A 20,631-nucleotide genomic window follows, 5' to 3' on the forward strand; every position below is an offset into this window, starting at 1 on the left:
ATAAGTAAACATCACAGACAGGAACACTGGAACAGATTTCTATGTTCCAGCCCCTCTGAAGCAGCAAACCTCCATCCATGAATACACATATGACTTTCTGAATGCCACTTGGAAACACATTTGTCTTTTCTCAATAACAATGCAAATTCAGTGTACTGCCTCACTTATAGACCTTCTATATTAATTTACCATGGCCACCTTCTGTTGCTTGAGATGTTAATTATTCTTCTCTTCTGCTTTGCTAGTATTTATATTTGCATCAATGTGATAGGTAAAACCAAAATATTTTTGGTTTTTGGCCTTTATTTTTTTTTCCTTTTGATTCTTTTTCTTCTTTTCCGGGAAACAATACTATCTTGGATGCATGTGCATCTCATTGGTAAACTTACTGCATTATTTTTATTTACATTTTCATGCTTTTTTAAAATTTTGAGTAACTTCTGTGTTGACAATGCAGAAACAATGTTATGATCCTTCACTACCTATTTCACGTCGCCCCTTCTTAGTTTAATCCCAGAAACTGAAGGAATAAGTATTTATTTCTGTGGCATTTTTCCATTAAAAATTGTATGATTTCTATTTTCATTTCTCACTTTTAGTTTACAGAATAGACATGAAGGTATAGAGAACACTAAGGAAAAAATATTTTTATTTTTATGTCAGAATATATGGTAGGAATAGAAACCTTACTGAAGGCCTCAGATGAAAGCACGTTTTTACTCACTATTGTGTACCAGGGTTTACATATACATGCAAAAAACCAAATTCACTGCAACTCTTTTGGTGATAATTTAATAGAAAACAGTAATTAATGCCAGAGGGCTGCATATACCCTTCTTTTGAAAACGGTGTGGGAAAATGTGATACAGTGCAGTATATCTTTGGCAGATATACTTATCTCAAAGCTGCAGTATTTTCCTGGATGTATGGAATCTGTTAAATAGGAAAGAATTCCATCTTGGGTGAAGAGAAAGTCTGAACATGTAGCGGAGTTGAAAAATTCCTGCAGCTGAGTATGTGAACCTCATGTTCCTCTCCATCAGATTGAAGCCTGCACGGTGTATGCCTGCGTGAGGAGCAACGGGACCCAGATCACCACTGTGGAAGATGAGCCAAAGCAGCTGTCAGCACCCATTATTCACATAATTGGCTCAAGGTACTGTGCTATAGGTGGCTTTCATGTCTCAGGGAGATTTGTAGCAGGAATGGGGACCAGAATGTAAAGTTGTCTTCTCAAAATTGAGTAAGGTGCATAAAAGAATTCAGTATACACTTTGAAAACATTTTTAGTGGTTGTTATCTTTGGTCTTGGAGTTTTTGTGCTGAAAGATCAATCAAAGAAGTCTCACCCTTGGTTGATTGTATATACCCATTTGGGTATCATTGTGCTGTGATAATAAATAAGGCATAAGTGGAAATAGTTACAAGAAGAAGTGTAGTGGAATGAAAATTATCACATTCTTCTGTCAGTTAAGAAGAGGAAGATTAATGTTCAGGGAGCAATGCGATGCTGATAATGGAAACTTAGAATAATTCTGGGTAAGAAAAGAAGTCACCTATCACAGCAGTACGAATTAGTAAGCTGTCTGGAAAGGCGTGCATATCTATGTCTCCTTGAACCACTGTTTGCAATCTGCCTATCCACTACATCCACGGGCATGGGCAAACTTCCTAATTGTAAAGAGAGCATCAAATCTGCAGTCCTTAGAAGCAGCCAAATAGTAACTTCCTCAGTGATTCTTTGGGAGTTCATATCTTCCAAAGACAAAGTAAAACTAAACTTGCAAACACATTTTTCAGAATCACACCAACAATAAAGCAGTTAACCTCCTGTGTCTGTGTTAGCATTCCTGTGATTTTCCACTTCTGGTGGAGTATGCTTATTAGCAGAGTTTCTTTCATCAAAAGGAAAAAAAAAATCTATTGAAAATAACTAGTATCTACCATCTGAGCCTTCCGAAATGGCCTGCAGAATGGGGTTGCTTCTCCAGTCTCTTAAGGACTTCGGCTTCCTGTTTGCTCTTTGTATATTTTGCTTGAATTGAGCATTTGTCTCTGTTATAAGGGTGAAATTAAGCTTGCTATTTTTCTGTCACACATATAGATATAGTCAAATCTTGTTTGATGATAAGAACTCAGTTCAGGGTCTCATCTTTTGCCCTTGGCTTTAACTTATGTATGCCTTTGTCTGTATTGTCTGTACTTGTCTGTACTGCAAACACTTATGCATGTTTCTGCTATTATATATAGACTAAATATGTCATAACACATGAATGCAAAAGGATCAAAAATGCCTTCCTACTTTATAATCTGCTCAGCCAGAAACAGACTCTGTTTCTACACTGCCTTTTCCTACATGTCATATTACCATCAGCTGTTCTTATATCCCAAAAGAATACTAACTACTGATCGATTGCCCGGACATGTCTGGCCGTGGCCTACATGTGCCCCGGGTAGTTCATTTATTTGCCACGGTGGATTTGCTAGAGTGGAATTTAATCAATAGCTAATTCATTAATTCTGGTCCTCGAGTATGTAGGGATTGTGCAGTGTAAAAATGACTGGCTGGCTTCAGCTTTGATTGAAATATGACAAACACTACAGCTGACAGCCTTGGCAGGTCCTGGGCTGAATATGAATTTTGCTTATTTATCCTCTATAAAAGAAAAAGCTTGGGCAAAAAACCTCCCCAGTTTGTGTGGACAAGAGGACATTTTAATACATATCTTCAATACATCAGAGAGTGAAAAAAGGCTTTTCTGGAGTATAGACTCATGGGATACCTGAGTTATAATAAAGCCTGTGCAGTTTATTGTCTTTAATTGGAATCATGGCATTTTTCCCTCTTCTGAATCAGTTTGGGGGGCTGTATTATTGATGAGAATGCTGTAGGATAATGTCTTTGTAGCATTCACAAATAATTGTTTTAAAATTTGCCTCAAGGTGCTACATGACAGAAATTGTAATTTCACCCACCAACTTAGAAGTCTTTCTGATAGCAGCTCCATCCACACTGTTCTAATGAAGGTTATACCACCAGAGCCATTATAAATACCTTACTTTTCCACCCCTTACAGTTAATAACTCAGCTTCAGGCTGAAACTTGGCACAAAAGGTCGCAGTCCTGATATAATTATTTTATAATGCCAAACTTCAAACAGAACACAGTATGGGACCCAATCCTGAAGTCCTAAGTCAGGTTCTGGTTTGTTGTGTTTCTTGCTTGCATTTAGGGTTTTTTGGGAGAGAGGTTGCATTGACCATGTTTAGGTAGAAACAGATGCCATTGAAATCAAGTATGCTTTTGGTTTGTTTTGTTTTTAGTTAGGACCTCAGGATTTGACTCTGTAGACAAGCATTTTATTTTATTGCACAATTTAGAAATTCTCTGAGTACTGAATGCAGGTGGATGCTGACTGAAAGTTTGGGTAGTGGATTTAATTCTCATGATGTGTTGGAAAATACTTCATTCTGCTTTAAAACACTCTTCTTTCTCTTTTTCCTTGTATCCAGCAATTCTGTTGCATGCCTAATTCAAAGTTTGATGGCTCAGAAAATACCATGTGGCCTAATTTAGGGAATCTAGGAAAAATCCTCCGTGGTTTCATGAAGAGAGGGCCCTTTAAGCACCTTGGGGAGGAACCAGAAACCCTGGTCAGGATGTAATGGAAAGCTCAAAGCAGATAAGGCCATGGGAGAAGAGTTAGGTGGGTTCTTTGGCTTGGTGTTCAGTATCACGGGACTTAGGAAGGTCTCTATATCAGTTGCTCTTTGTGGGTGAATGAGGAGGAGGCATTATTTCAAATGAACATGGTCGTGAAAAGATTTTAGGAAAAAAGTGGATAGAATGCAGCAACAAATTATTGGGATTATGGTATTTGTTCATGAGTTCTAAAGGACATCAAGTATGAAAGTGTCAGACTGCTGTGCTGTGTTAAAAAGCCTTTAAATTGGTCTAATTGCTGGACAAATGGAAGAGAAGAAAATGTAGTGCAGATTTCACCCAGGGGATATTGGTAACTAAAGATCAGGAAGTCTGATTTTCCATACTGGGGAGGTGGTCAGAGAGCCAGAAGACACCTGATCGCTCTCCCTGCTCTAGTCATGGGAAACACGAATCACGGAAAGATTTCTCCAGGAAGTTTGTAGCAACAACAGAAGCATGATGCCATTTATCAGACTGTCTGGCCTGTGTCATACTGCCTCTCTAATTATGTCAGCCCTGCATCCACAATGCAGCAGGTACTTAACTCCTGTGCAATAATGCTGCAGCAGTTGCTCAGGATGTGTGATCTCCTGATGAGGGAAGTATTTTATCCATTAGTCATTAATAATAGCAGTGTTCCCTATCTTAAGACTGTCAGGTGAATCTTGTGGGTTTTTTTTGTTTTGCTTCCAGCTCCTAAAGGTAAAGTCATTGAATCTTTGGTGTTTTGATTTTAACTCTTGCATGTGATGAGACTAACGGAACATTCATTATCAAGATTCTGAAATGAGGCCTTGATATATCTTTAATCTTCCTTGTTAAACCTTTAATACTGTGTTGAGAAAAAAAAATTAAAATCAGGAGTCCTTTTCTGCCTTATGGGCACTTGGAGCTGGTGATGAAGCAGGAAAACCCCAGAATTTTATTTCCACAGTGTTTTATCAAAATATGTCTGAAGTGATATCAAAATTCAAAAATACTGTTATTTTTCATGGATTTCTAAAAAAAAATATTTCTACCTAGAAATGTCAAAAATAATTGTCTTTACATCCATGAGCCAAATGATTTCACTTTGCTCTCTTTCACAAAAGAAAATACACTTTCGTGGATCAGTTTGAAACTGTTTATCTCCCAAAAGTGCTTTCATGGACCTTGTTGTCTGAAGCAGATTGTTTCTGTGAACCTGGCGAGGCTGCCTTGCCTGCTTCAGTACTTTCACCTGAGTGACAGCAGTGGGACTCATCTGGCATTGGAACTATCATAAAAGGGCAGACACTTGGAGTGTTCTCTGTGCAGACAAGGATTATACCCCACCTGCCAGGTGTTGCATGTTTTTTGTCTGTGCCTACAATTTGTGAGTCTGCTTCTGTAGGTCAGGCTGTGGGCACTTCCCAGGACAGACACAACTCCAGTGCATCCCACAGGGAGTTGACTGGATAGAAGGAGAGGACGGGCAGGCTCTGTCCCCGTGTTCCTGCAGCTGTATCAGATGCACCACACGTGACACAGCTGCCTGCACACTAAAGTGCCCATCATGTCCCATTAAATCTGCACCTGCTCAAGAAGGTTTTCAGCTCAGCCTTCAGATGAGGGATGTCAAAAAGTCTCTGCAGTCCCATGAAAACCCTGCTGTTCTTTTTTAAACTGAGCTATGCACTGCTCTTGCTGTGTTTCCACAATTTGCCATGGGTGGCAAACATCAAGTGTAGGCGTAACTGAAACACCCCTAAAATTGTGAAGGAGTCTGCTTATCTAGGAGCCGGGTCTGGAAGGTCATACCGAGCTTTACCTCGTTGGCAGTGGTCAGTGAATTCCCATTCCACACAATTTCCTTGTTCAGCTGCAGGTTTGTGTGATATCAGGCTATGTCCACCCCAAATGTGTATCTATCAAATAATAATAAAGGGATTGCTTGTTAAAGGAAAGCAATACATGCTGAGCTCTGCAGAAAAGGCAAAATGTTTGAATCATTGCATTAATTCTTAGGCCTAATTTGAAATTATATTAGAGAGAAATATCACTTGAAAATCTGCAAAAAGCTGGCACAATACTCTGAAAATATACTCATGAGGGTCTGAATGAAACTTGGAGAAAGCAAATCATTCAAAAATATGACTGGGAATGCTTTCTTTGCTCCTGTGATCTATTCTGTGCAAAGACCAGGAAAGAGTTACAATGGCATTTATAAAGGCTAAAGTACTACCCTTCTTTTCCTTTTCTTTTTACCTTTATTTCCTGAAGTTTGTACAATGTATTTGCCTGCTTTTCCAGTTTTAAGTGTAACATTATTTAAATGTGGGTGAGTGCATTTGTGTATGAGTTCATGTGTACATGGTAGAATAGGTAGAGAATACAAAATAGCAATGGATGGAATATGGAATTAAATCTATGGTTCAGATGAAGACCTTGGAATGATTATGGTGACTCTACAAGCCACCTATGAATTTATTCCCTCGTAGGTGACATTAATTCCTGTTCTGCAAAGGCTTATTGCTGTGTGTATTCCTCTGTTTATACCTCAAGGAAGTGAAATAATTGTTCACTTATTTTTATTCTGTTAAGATGTCAAAGTTTATCTCAGCAGCTGCTGTTTCACTGTAGCATTTTCACTTTAAATTAATGCTAATTTCTGATGTCACTGGCATTCTGACAGTGACTGTGTAATTGGGACATGGAGATTAAAAAGAGGTACTTGGTGCCTAACTATGCAGTGTTGTCAGTCCTCCTATTGATCTACATGTAGCATTGGGATTCCTTCTCTCTACCCAAAGAGTCACAGTGAAAGAAATTTGTGTCTTATGCAAGACTCCACAGTGATTATACAAGAAATGAAGCATTCATTTGAAATATCAGTGGAAAATTTGTATTTTTGTGTCAAATGTCCCTTTACTTTTTTTTTTTTTTTAGTTTATTGTAATGCTTAGTGATATTTTGAGGAAATAGCTCACACATTTTTAGTGGTGAGAGGCATGCTAAAACTGAACATGATTTAACAATATCCCTTAAGATATTTTCTTCCTTAAGCTGATGATGGTCTGATCTCAAACCTGAAATCAGCTACAGAATTTTGTTTTACAGACAGTCTTTGCAGGCTGCTGCAGCAATACTTTTGCACTCAGTCAGAAGTCTTGAGTCTTAGTCATGATAAGCACTTCCGGTTTTTACTTCTAATTTTATGTCAATGAAAATATTTAAGTACAGAAGGGAACTAGTGCTTACTGATGCTGTAAGGAGTTTTAATTCTATGCTGAAGAATACATCTCAAAGCAACATACTCTTTTTATTTTTAAGTAAGCATAAGGCAAGATTAAGACAAGCCTGTTCTAAATGGTGGCTGAGCACAGTGTGAGTAAGCTGCATTGGGAACAGCACAGAGGGAAAGGGATGGCCTTTAGCCCCCCCACTGCCCATCCTCTACCAGGTTCCTGTCTGAGAAAGGAACAGGCACACTGGTGCTGACAATAGCTATGCATCAGGAAAGGCATATTGTGTCCTTTCTCCTACCACTGAAATGAAAGGAGTAAAATGCTAGAAAGTTTATTACACTTAAGCTTCCAGAAGTGAGAACGAGATGTCATTTAAACAGCAACATTTAAGGACTTTGGTTGCATGTGTGATTTGTTTTCCTGGAGCATTAGCACATATTGACACTTTTTAAAAACTTTTATACCTTTGGTTATTTAAACACCTGTGAAATTTGTTATCCAGAACATTTTAGAAACTTCAAAATGTTTCACTCCATGTGAACTAGTGCAAAGAAGAACTATTATATGCTAATCATTTAATGTAAGTAGCTATAGAGACATAAATACATCCAAAAGTTGAACAGATGTTGATTTTTCTTATTGCAGATCTCTTCAAATCAACTGGGCATCTCCAGGACAGCCAAATGGCATTATCCTGGGGTATGAACTCTTACGTAAAGCGTGGCAGAAGTGTGCTTCATCAAAGACTCCAAGGAGCAGCAAAAGTAATAGAATGTGCATCTCATTAGAATGTAAAAAGGATGAAAATATCTGTGGAGAAGTGTGTTACCATCCAGAGTCGGAGGTACTTCTATATTCTTAAGTTATGTATATAATGAAAAATAGTATTTTTAGGAATAGGTGTGTAAACCAAACCTCTCCAGTTATCAGAGGAAAGGAAGTGGAGGGTTCTGCTTCTTTGGATACCTTTCAGAGCCTTGATTTTAAAGTATCTTGAAACTCTTTAAAATCAAATGTGGATGTTAGAGCTCATACAGGGATAGCTGTCTGTGAGTCAGCTGATGACAGGTGATTCTGTTTAAGTCTTTGTTTGTTGACCTCATTTCTTCTGTTAGGAGAAATGAATTGGTAAGCATTTATGAATGTGTTTATTTGGTTTGGTGAAGTTTTGAAGTGAATCTTCAGATTGTTTTCATTATTACCTGCTGGTTAAGGGTAGAAGTCATTTTAATACACGTGAATGAAATTCCTTGCACAGGAACCTGTGTTTCAAAAACCTTTCAAGTATGTTGCAGGTCTGGATGGGGATTTTGCTTTCCCAACCACTACGTGGACCACCTCACTTCACAAGCATGTATATGAAGTTTCTTCCCTTCAGAAAGCTTTGCTCCATGTGTCTAGTGCAGATGTTTATCCCAAGAATTCAGGCTATATAGGTGTTCCCAAGTAAATCACACAAGCCACGTGTAATGAAGTTTGAGGAGTGTCACCTCTTGAGTCCACTGACACAATCCCATTGTGACAAATCACATGGTGGATACACCTAGATCTCAGTATGTATTTTGGCATCATGCTTGGGGCAATTGGCACCAACTTGGGAGGAGCTGTTGACTCTTCCGAAGGCAGAGAGGCCCTGCTGAGAGATCTCAGCAAATTAAGAGAGATGGACAACCACCAACCTTATGAAGTTTAACAAGGGAAAGTGCTGGATTCTGTGTGTGGGAAAGGGCAACCCCTGTACATACATGGTAGCTCATATGGCTCCTTTTGCATAAAGTCATTGCACTTGACCACTGAAAGGCCACAGGAAATTTCTAGCTGTATGTAGAATTTGAAAAATGCTGGCAAAACTATAAAGCTGCTTTCTGTGTGGGGAATCATTCAAATCCTGCACGGCAAATAGTGGTTATTAACCTGGCTTGCTGGTTTTTTTTCCTCCCTCTTAAATTATTCCTTGGTTTAATGCTTAATGACCAGATTCTCTGTAGAAAAAATCTATTTAGATTCAGCTACAAGTGGTTAGCTGTTACATGACAATGATGAGCAACTCTGAATGGGATCTATCATGATTTGTTAGATGCATTTTTAAATTATGGCTATTTTCAGGTTAATCTTCATATGAGTTCCTGTTGAGGAGTAGGATCAATAGCATAGCAGGAGTCTGTAATGGTTTTTATTGACAAATGAGGTAGAAAACTCTTAGTTTGAAAGTAAGATTTAATGTCATGAAATAGTGTCTCTATTTGTCAAAGACATCATCACATGTTCTGTGACTAAAGCAAACAATATGTATTCACAAGATTCACTGTCAGACAAGACAGTAATTAAGGGAGTGAGTTATTTGAGGGGTTCAAATCAAAATATAAATTATTCCAGCCAACACAGCTTAGCTTTTGAGTTCCCTCAAAAGCAATACTATATTAAATACAAGTATTTCTGAAATCTCACAAGAGAATTATAGGCAGCCCTTTTTTCTAAAGGTAAAATTATTTATTTCAGGTTTCTGGCACGTAGACTTTTACTACATCTTGGCATGTGCATGAATCAAATTTGTATTAAATTAGTTTTAGAAGTTTTCCTTTTCATTTTTATTTTTTCAGTCTTTGTACATTTATGATAACTTTGAGCTTGGAGAGCATTCATTTTTTTTTATATCTCCAGGCTTTCTAATTTTTTCTGATTAATTTTGCATTACATTGTTCTAATGGTCTCTGTGTTCTCTGAGCCTGTGGTTAGGAGTGGGTGCTATTTGTTAAGTAATGGATATATAATAAATGACTGGAAGGTCCACAGGAAACTGAAGCACTCACACATAAAATGACATGGGGGTAATTTTTGTGGGTGAATTGATTAAGCTTCCCCTCCCAATGCTTGGTCTGGTTTGCTATATGTATCTTCACTAGCCATCCAAAATGTCTGTAAGAGGCATCTACAGAGCTCTTGGTGCCTTTTGAGCCTTTTAAACTGGAGTTCTTGACAGGGACAGCATAAGGCAGTGGCAGTCCTCTCTCATTTTTTTATGGAAGTCACTGTCAGGCTTTATGCTGGTGTTTGTGGTCCTTGGATTTGCTAGTCTGCTGGACAGAAGTGAAAAGCAGCACTGACCAGTATATACTTGTTCCAAAAGCCTCTTGTCCCAGTGCCAGCTGTACTTCATAGAACTGAAGAATGGAAGGGAGTTGGAAGTTGGGTTGGAAGGGAGTTAAAGACCGTCTAATTCCAACCCCTTTCCATGGGCAGGCACACTTTCCACTGGACCAGGTTGCTCAAAGTCCCATCCAGCCTGGCCCATTCACCATTCATTGTACAGCCAAATGTGAAGAGACACCACTGAGAATCAAATGCTGAGCAACTTAAATAATGTTCAGATCTAGAATGAAGTTTTTGGTTCATTTGATGATAGGCTGGTCAGCAGAAGCAGGCAGTTGTATATAAATAGATCCAATCGACAAATAGGTTGTGGAGTTCTCACTTTTGCTCAAGTCACTTATTGCACCTTGTTTACAAGACAAAAACTGGATCTAATTTCCCTCTTGAAATTTTCTTGAACTCATGAGTATGAAGTGAGAGGAAAACCAGACCTCTTGTACAAAAATTATTTCAAGATATGTCTTTGGTTATTTACTAATCTTTCCTTAAGGATTTATGGATTACATTTGGCATCATCGGCTTGCTATTGTAAGGCACTGCAGAAAAAGAGGGATTTGTTATGATTCAGCTACAGAAGAGATTGCCAAAATATAATCCACTCCAGTAAAAGAAGTACCAGGGTGTATTGTCAGTGTGCAGCAGAGTGGGATGCAGGGACTCTTCATCCAACACTGGCTGAGCTGGGTGCAGACAAGTGGTGCAGCTCTGTGTGGAAGGCAGTGGAAAAACAGCCCGGCTGCCAGGCTTCACTGCTGTGTGTGCTGCATTTGGGATCCAGTGCTTGGGACTGTGCTCTGCAAATAAACCAACTTGCTCTGAGCCTTCTGGGGATTCTCTAAAAGGGCAAGTGACCTTTTCACTAGGAGGGACATGTGTACATGCACATTCATGGGCTCATGCAGGCCCGATATTAAGCCCAGTGAAGACCAAACATTCTTCCCATCCTAAATAATGTTTGCATCAGATCCTTACTTCTTCTTTCTAGTTTTTATCCAGTTTTCTGCTTCAGTGTGAGGATTCTTTGTTATTTTAAATAAAGCTAACGTATTGTTTAGCCTAGTATTCTTACCCTGGTGTTTAATCAGACTTGTATGGATTTATTTCTTGAGCACAGAAAGAATTTAGAAATATTTTTGTGTGTGTATTTTTGCAGAAGAGCTGAAAATACACTGGGATGTTGAATTTTGTCTGCTGCCAGGAAGATCCCTGTGTCCCGTGTACCTTTTACAGTAACAAACTGTGCTGCTTGGGTATTTCCAAGTTGCCAAAATTGTCGGTCTTTCTGTAGCTGTTTTCAGTAAGATGTGATCCATAACTCTTCCCATATGTGAAGTCTCAAAAGAGACATCTGCTTACAGAGCACATACCATGAGGATTGCAGAGGTACTTCAATTAAGGGAGTGTGCCTGAGCTTCACCCATCAGGTAGCATCATCTCAGTATCAATAGGGAAGGCATTCCTGCATTATCCATGGAGCTACCAAACTGTTTGTCTGTTGTTACTGACACCCTGAGGTGAACTCTGAAAATAATGAGACAGGTACAGTGAAAATGTAATTAAAGGAGTGGCATAAAGGCTAATAATTTCTGCTCACTTTGCATTGTGAGTATGACCATCAGTGGTTAAAAGGGTCCTGACTGAAGGTGTTAACACAGCTTCAGCACTTTTTATTTTCAGGTGCAACAAGCTGTATCAATCTGCAGTTAATGAACTAATCAAATATAACTGACATTAGTAGGAAGTACAGGCTTACCCCTTTACTCATTGTAGTTAATGTGCCATTTATTAAAAACACCAGCAGGACTCTTTTTTAAGGACAGGAGGAGCAAAACAGTCGCTTCACGGCCAGCTTCAAAAGCTGCCAGCAATAAAATGTAACACATCTTGACACTGGTGAAAGATATGCCATCAATATTTATACAAAATTTACTATTAATGTTAGCAATGTTGTGCAAATTCTTTTCAAGTTCTTTAAGGCTTAGAGAACCTTTGAAAATATCACACTTCTTGTTGTAACAAACCTGAAAGACAGGAAATTAAACTCATTTTAGGAAGATCATATGTAGTGATTTGTAACAGAGTAACAATAATTTCTGCTCATGGATTTTAGATTAAGTCTGTATCAATTACCAAAAGAGAACAACAGTTTGAGAAAAGAAATTTATAAGTATGCTTAGCTAAAAAGGGTGTCTGTATAGATTCAGAAATAATTTAAGTAAAATAAGAATGAGCCTTGCTAATTTAAAATATTCCCTCTCACATGAGAACATGATGGGTCAATCATTACTCTGGTGTTTGCTCCACAGGCAGAAATTTTTAATGAACTCCTGTAGCTAATAGGAATTCCTGAGAGTGTTTTGTGAATTGCTATTTCACAAAGTGGCTCTGGCAGCAGGCGTTTGACAAGAAGGATAAACATGGCTGCCTAGCACATCTGTTTATTTGAGTAAATCAGTCTTAGCTCAACTGGCATGTGTCCATAAGGCCAGATAATATCCTTCAGCAAAGTCTTCAGCAAGCAGAGGGATCAGGGATGACACACTTGTAATTAAAAGAGAGTTGCATAGATAAGTTTGGAGTATTTTTAAAAATTGTTACAATATTGTGTAAGCCTGCCTGCCAGATTTGATATCTCATTACTCAGTGCTAGTGTCATGGCTGACTGGGCCTTTCTCAGGCATCATAATAAGCCTTTCTTTGTGCCCAGCCCTTCCCAGTCCCTGTGCTCCTGGATCACAGTCCCCCTATGTGCTTGGGTGGGAAGAGAATGACAGGATTGATTTGTGAGCTCCTTTGTGAGGTTCCTGATACTTTTAAGGGCTTCTGTGACAGCTAAGGATGAAAATCTTGTATCATCTTCATAGAGAGTAAAGATCTCTGGTTACCAAGTGTATGTTGAGCATTTGACCCTCTTTACAAGGGTGAGATCTCCTACCTGCCTGAAATGTTGGTGGCACCGTATTTGTTCACTCCAAGGCTTCTGCTTCCATGTGCAGGATAGAACCACCCAGTTGGGACTGTCACATTTAGATGTAAGAGGATGAGCTAATAATAACCTTTTGCCACTGCGACTTTCAATCCATCTGATTTTCTTCTTTTTCTATGACGCAAGTTTAGCATTACTTTAATGGGTTTGGGTTTTTTTATGGATTGATAATGCAGAATCCTTGGGCTGAATATCGATGCAAATAGTGTCTCTAGAGGACTGCCAAAAAAGTGTTCTTTAGCAATTTACAGCTGACTGCAGAGGATGTTGTGAAACTACATAATAATGGCACCAACTGTATCACTTGGCAATGCCAGATGAGAGTCTGAATGTGTTTTAGAACTGACTGGACCCCTCTTTGGAAACTATCTATAGGTTGTTGAGAAATACTGAGGATCTTACGTAATTTTTAACAAGGGAAAGTAGCTTCTGAAACTACTGTAGCACATCTGGATGTACAACTGGGGATTTTGTGTGGGAATTGAGGAGGAAAAGGAGAGACACCAGTAATGATGCAATCTTACAAGCAGTGTTTCAAACGGAATGCTGTAGAGTTAGTACTAAAATGGCTCTCCCAGTGTTGGTGTGAAATACACAGAGCAGCCCTTTCTACGGAGGATTCATGAGAGAAGTGACATTTCTTAAAACCAGAAGCATCTCATGGAAAGCAAAATGACTGCTCAAGCATTTGAGCCTGGATAAAGCCAAAGATGTGCAACTTTCTTTCTCTGAAAGGTGGAAAGACTGCGTTCAGGTGAAATTTGAGTGGTGGCCATCACTAAAAAGAATGAAAAATGAAAAATGGGATGACAAATGAAATACATGAAAAGAGAAGGTGGTATTGGGCCAGACAGATCACAGAGGGAGACACCAGACAATCCTGAGTGGCACAAATTGGGACCAAGAATGTCTGAGGAACATGTATTTGGCCTTTTTTCATTCAGGCAGGTACAGAATTTCCGACTGGTGTCTCAAGCTCAGGTTGCAGTAAAACGGATAAGACAGGGCATTTTTACAAATGTCAAAAACTGTTGCTAAAGGTGATCTATTCTGAGCAAAGTGGCACAAGAAAACTTGGGTTTGTGTTTTTCAGAATGCTTTTAAGTGACATGGAAATACAGAGAGACCAGGTAAACTTTTAGGTTTCTTTGGAGCCAATTGTAAATGAAGAAAAACTCAGCCTGGAGTGCATGCCAGTCATTACAAAATATCCAAAAGCTAGGAACCAGGGAAGAGATGTAAAGCAGAGTTTTATTTGACATCTTAGCTAATGATCTGGAAGAAAGAACAGTAGGTTAATTAAATTCATAGATTGGATTATATTACCAGTGACAAAGTGGACAGCAAAATAATATAGTAGGGCCTACAGAGATACAAAATTCCTGAACAGAAAAGAACAAATTGCAGATACATTGGTAGTGTAAAACAGATGCTGAAGGGGAAAGTGTGCTGGAAAAGCTGAAAAGTGTCACAATTCAAAGCATATAAGGTTATAAAACTTAAAAATATAATGAGGAAACAGGAACCTTTGCTGTCCTACCTCATGTTAATTGTGGGTTACCTGTTGTTTATGTATTGTAAATTGCAGCTTCAGAACCTAACCTAATACTCCCAAGGGTGATGGAATAATGGCCATTCAAAAGTGAACAAAACAAAGCATCATCCATCTGAAGTCAAAGAGAGTTTATGGCATCAGAAAAACAATATTTTGTGTGTATATATTTTTATTAACATTATAGCTATAATACAAAATAGATGCCCTGAGCCTATTAATACACATTTTTAAAAGTTTTTTTTCAGGTAGTAGTTAAAGTACCTAAGTAAACAAAAGATCCTTCAGAGGAACACTTCCTTTCTTTGTTGCCAAGCTAACCTGATTTAGGACATGGTGAAAGTCAGTAGTGGAAGAGGTCCATTTCAAAAGAAAACAAAGGAGGAACTCTGCTCTAACATCTGTGCTCTCCTGCCAACTCCATTTCATGTCTAGCTGCAAGAAGCTGGTATAAGTTGCAATGACTAAAGATTCCAAGTTTACCATTTTTATGGTTATCCTACTGACTGTGCTGTGTGATTTGCTGGGTATTCAGTTTGCTACTCCATTGACACAGGAGTAAATGTATAAATAATTATTTGATTGTTCAAGCATATAATTTTCTTGACAGCACCTAGAAAGAAGTCCACAGTTAAAAGGCCTTTTCAAAATTCATTTCCATATAAATTTTATTTTTAAAAAAATTCTTATATAAATACTATTCTCTTGAGATCACCTTGTCTGAAGAACTGTGGTCATAAGTAAGCAATCGTGCGCTATGAGAAAAAAATTCCACTTATTTTTATGTGAAAGAAAACCCAAGAGCTTATATTGGGAAATACTGTTTTTCAGTTGTAAGGGTTTCATCATAAATGACGAAAAAAAAAAATAAACAAGAATTGGGAAGAAAAAAAAAGGGTCAGGTGATGGTAGACTAAATCCACATATTGCAATCTACTCCACACTGAGAGACTAAACAGCCTGCAATCATGAAGATGATTCGTATTAATGGACTATTTTATTAAGGTGCAGTATGGTTGAAGGCCACAGAATAGCAGCATTCTGTCAGATACACAGTAGTTTATTGAAGTCTGATAATGCTGGAGGGCACAGAATTTTAGCCAAGTTACATTTTATTTGACTGCAGTCATATTAGTGTCTGCACTAGGATACATGTTTTCATATACATTGTTTTGCCAGACAACACATTATGTTCTGTTTTACAGATATTGCCTTACTGATTTTCTTTTTTTTTTTTTTTTTTTTTTTACTACTTCTAGGTATGTTGTAATGGGATTCTGCACGACAATAAACCTGGCTTCCAGTGCTGTGAGGACAAGTACATTCCATTTATTCTTAATTCACCAGGGGTTTGCTGTGGTGGGCAGATACATGCTGTGCAACCGAAACATCAGTGCTGTGGTGGTTATTACACCAGAGTTTTAGTAGGTAAGACACAGCTCCTTTCCACTGCTTGAATGAAACAAAACAGCAAAGTTGATATATTTGTTAAACCAAGGAGAATGAAAACAATAAATGTGAGATTTATCAAGACTTCTAGATGCCTTTGAGAGTTGTGTTCAGTGAAAATTGCACTCACTTTGCCTTCTAAACACAGTACACTCTGTTTATACAAGAAAGGCTTAATTGATGAAACCTGATGATTGGGTCATTTCCCAGAGAACTAATTTATGCCAAACTGTACTTAATTGCAGTAAGTGCTGCATAATGGGGAGGGCAGTTCTGCTTAATAGGAACACCGTCAGGCAATTTAGTGGTGAAGTTTAGTTCCCTGCTTGACTTGACCCCACATGATTTTCCATAGCCATTTCTGTTGTGGAACAATTGTTAGCATTTGGTGTTGATATTCTGGATTTCGTCACTTCTACTTGTTTCTACATTGTCTACCCTTTGTTTCTACTAATGTTACACATCAAAGTATACCTCCCACGTGCATTAACTTTATGGTAATTTATCCTTTTCTTATTCTCGCGGTGGTTTGGGAAGTTTGCCAAAACGGTGCTTCTGTGTTACTGTCCAGAGTTCGGTTTTCCAGTTTGTTGGTGGGTCGTTGTTGATGGGGAAAGGGAGAAAAAGGGGGAGGAGAGATCCCTTTTGTGGGGGCAGTGTTCAGAGCATATAACTCTTTGTAGACAATTGTCAGGTCAGGAGCTAAAGTGCTTCCATTACTCACAAGCTGGCACACATTCCGTAGGCTCAGAAATGCTTGACATTTTGCCAACACGTTCAGCACATCCCAAGTTCTGATCTTTTGAAAAGTAATTCATCTATCACAGTATTAGAATGCCTTCCATGATGTCATCAGAAAAATGCTATCACATGGAAGAACCCTAGAAGAGTATTTTGCTGACCTCATTAATCTCAATGTACTGAAATGGAGAGATTATACTGTGACCTCTGTCCCCATCCAGTGGTCTGTGTTAACTAGCTTAATGTTGTTTACATCAAGAAAGAAAAGCACAGTGGAACAAAATGTCTTATGTCTGAATGTAGTTCTTGCTCAGACAGCAGTCCACAAGCATGAAACAGTGAATATTTGAATATGATTTTAAACGAATTTTTTCTAAGTATACTTGCTGTATTATTTTTCTATACTCTAAAGGGCAGCAACATGAACACTGTTGGTCACTTTTTTCTTTTTTATTTTTATAAATATGCTAATAACCTCAAGCTAAGTGTTAATGTGGGTCATTCTTTGATAAGGATAACAATTAACTGGTAAGACTGCATAGTAGTTTTCAGAGGCAGAACATTTTCAAGCCTAGCTTGGAATGGATCCCATTTTGAGAGGTTAATGAGAAGGTTACTGATCCTTTGTGTCTTATGTCTAATAGTTCTTTTAAAAAAAATAGTTTTAGTTCCAATAGATGTAAGCTACATTCTGTGTTTTAATACTTTCTCTGTGTAGCAACTAAATTAGCTTCTGAGGAATGCAGGAAAATATGATGAAGTACCTAGATGGATTATATCTATTATACTCTAAAAATTTGTTCTCATCTTTTTTTTTGTTTATTATTGACATTATTTGATAAAGTTATTTATACAGGAAACTCTCTAAGCATACATATTTCCCAGATGTTGTTTGGCCAGCTCGATAGCTCAGGATGTGCTGAAGCACACTGGGCTTGGAGGCATGAAGATTACAAATTAGGAAGGCAGAATCTCAGTTTCTGAAACAGTAGTGCACAAGGAAGTGCAAACATCCCTCCCAGAACTAAGATGGGAGGCAGAACAAACAATGCTGCTACCACCCAGGCACCGCTTTGGCAAGGAATGTGGGGAGAAAGGAAAACACTGTTCTCCCTCATCTGTTACAGTCTCAGCACATTTTTATTTCTAACAAAAGCTGCACTGAGTTTAGAGCTCTCTCTTTCTAATTCCCAACCTTCCATAAGAAAAGAACTTGAGATACTGCTTGAAATGAGAAAGATGAGTTTTAAAAATCAAAACACATTTCTTTGATTAACATTCAGGAATCAGAATACTTCAATCGACTCTACTACCCACCTTCAACAGCAAAATAAAATCACTCCCTCCTTCCAAATGACATTTGAGCCACAGAAAACATTGGAACACAGAAAAATAATATAAAAATATTAGAACATTCAATCAGATCAAGTGCAGACACTAGTTAATGAAAACTGTTACCATTTATCAAAAATTTTGTATCCTTTATAGCAGTATGTACTTTGTTCATAGCCCATAGCTTATTCCAGTCCACCCCACCCCACCATTACAGTGTCAGTCTCATTGGCAGTCTTATCCTAAGGTCTTTTCCTGCAAAAGCTGAGATTTTGCTTAAGTAGCAGCCAAGTTCATCAATTGTGATGGTGGTATTTAATTTTTAAAGTGAGTTTAATCCTTAAATTCTCTGTGAGATGAAGTCCTGAGCGACACTCAAACATGAAAAATGCTTTAAGCATTGTGAATTAATTCATCAAAACAAGTTTGGGATGATTTTGAAGGAGACAAGAAAATTTTTTGTCAAGGATAAGTAGGCTGATGGTTCTGTTAAACACAGCAAGAATGTGTTCTCTTTACTGTGTAGCTGCGACTGCAAAACGCTTTCAGCTGTAGAATTGTCATATGTACAGACATTATTTTCATTGCTCTTCTCAGCTTTGTCTCTGTCATGCTTGTGTTTTGATATCTTACAGGGTCTTGGACCTGAATTAATGAATTCACATTTCTTTAATCATTATTACAAATGAATATAATACTTTTATAGCATTCTAAAGTACCAAGTGGTTCCATGCTTTCACATGGAAAGTTCTGTACATGAAGCTGTGTGAACCCAGACTTGTTGCTATCTGATGAAAGCCTCTCAGGAATTTCAAGAGCTATAAATGGATAAAATCTTTAATTGAATTCTTATATTGACAGGAGAAGTATGCTGCCCTAATGAAGAGGAAAACAGGGTTTCAGTTGGAATTGGGGACTCCTGCTGCCAGGGAATGCCTTACTCCTCATCAGGCAATCAAATCTGCTGTGGTGGATCCCTGCATGACAGTTTCAATCAGCAGTGCTGTGGTGGAAGGGTCGTAAGCATGGACTCAGTCTGTTGTGGTGATGAAAAGAAAGGGACTGCATACAGACCTCTCACAGGTAAGTGAGAAGTCCTCAAGAAAAAAAGTCTTAATCTTTCTAAATCTCTTATGACACCAGCTGTTCAGAAGTTACACACTCAGGTTTAAAGTATGTGTGTCAATTTGTTCAAATGTTGTTGCACTTTAGTCACCTATTTTGCTGTACTACAAAATGCTGAGCACTCAGTACCCTTCTTTGCCTTAGTGCAAAAGCTGCAGGGGCTGGAGAAACCAGACAATCCAAAAGGAATGAATGATCTTTCCTTATGCAAGTCAGGAAAAAGTCCCCTCTCAATGAAGTTAGCTTGACCACCTTATCCCACCCTGCATCCCAGTGCAGGGATTTTCCATTTGCTCTGGAAATGTGGGGTTAGTCACCTGGAAACTGAAGATTGCAATGCTATCTGCTTGGTGGTCTATGTCCCTCCTTTGTGTTCATCCCTTTCATGGGGGTAAACCTTCTATAGGCTAAGAAAAACTAATCCCAAGCACTACTCCCTGGCTCATCTGGTGTATCCCATTAATTTCTTGCAAACAACAGGAAATTACTCCGTCATTCAGAGGTACAATCTGAACCTTACTTCATCGTAAAACACTCAGTGACTATATGATGGCAGAGATTGGAGGTATTATTACAAAACCTATTCAGATATTTTCATGTGTCTTTTCTTTCCACGGTTATTATAGACCAATTATACCCCATCAGCCTTAGGCTTTCTCAGCCTGACAGAAAGACTTCAGAAACTATTGTGGTCTCAAAGGGGAGCCAGATTACAAAACACAGAAATAGTGAAGGTTTAATACCAGCTATGCTTGGCATACAGATGGTGTGTGCCAGTTCGAGCCTCTACTTGTACAACTAAGAATCTTAATGTATAACTAAGAATCCAGATCTGAAGGCTGAACTCTTCCTTTCCCCAAGAAATAAGCTCTGTCTTCAGCTCATTTTTTGTATTCCCTGGATCCTTCAGTGGCTGTGGTATTAGGAGCATCCTCGTTGGGTGCTGGCTGTCAGTACAAGTTAATCAGATGAGCATTGACATGGTTTCTGTGGTTTCCATGCTATCCTTCCCTTCCGGTGGTGACTCATGGTGTGCATGCTGTGAGCAGCACTGCTTGCATGATTTTAGCTCCCTCTCCCTGTGATCCCTAATTGTGCTTGATCTACAGCATCCATGCTCACAATACCAGCTTTGAGCAAGGCCCTCTTGCACAGCCGCGCATTGTGCGGCTGCCACAAGACAGGGCTGGCTCATAAAACATCTCTTTATGTACTTTATTACTTAAACTCTTTTATTTGCCTGCAGGAGCCCTTTAACAAAATCACATTGAATTGACTTTCTCACACCAAATCAAATCTCCCTGGTCCCAGTTCAGTTGTCTTTGTCAATATGTATTTTATAAATGGAGTGAATTAACAGATGCTGTTGGAACAGAACTGCTGG

General features: G+C 38.5%; 1 protein-coding gene across 3 annotated transcripts in view; it reads left to right on the forward strand.

The window, feature by feature from the left end:
* USH2A (usherin) overlaps positions 1–20,631 on the forward strand; it is a 322,330-nt gene that overhangs the window by 268,646 nt on the left and 33,053 nt on the right. For all 3 annotated transcript variants that reach the window (XM_042051713.1, XM_042051712.1, XM_042051714.1), the window contains 4 exons: positions 1,044–1,156; positions 7,558–7,756; positions 15,860–16,028; positions 18,984–19,205. In XM_042051713.1, the coding sequence (XP_041907647.1) occupies positions 1,044–1,156; positions 7,558–7,756; positions 15,860–16,028; positions 18,984–19,205 (703 nt within the window). The remainder of the gene's footprint in view (positions 1–1,043; positions 1,157–7,557; positions 7,757–15,859; positions 16,029–18,983; positions 19,206–20,631) is intronic.

This window comes from Corvus kubaryi, unplaced genomic scaffold (genome assembly GCF_017639235.1).
Source record: "Corvus kubaryi isolate FWS band 111438036 unplaced genomic scaffold, C.kubaryi_AGA036_p1.0 76, whole genome shotgun sequence".
Classification (NCBI taxonomy): domain Eukaryota; kingdom Metazoa; phylum Chordata; class Aves; order Passeriformes; family Corvidae; genus Corvus; species Corvus kubaryi.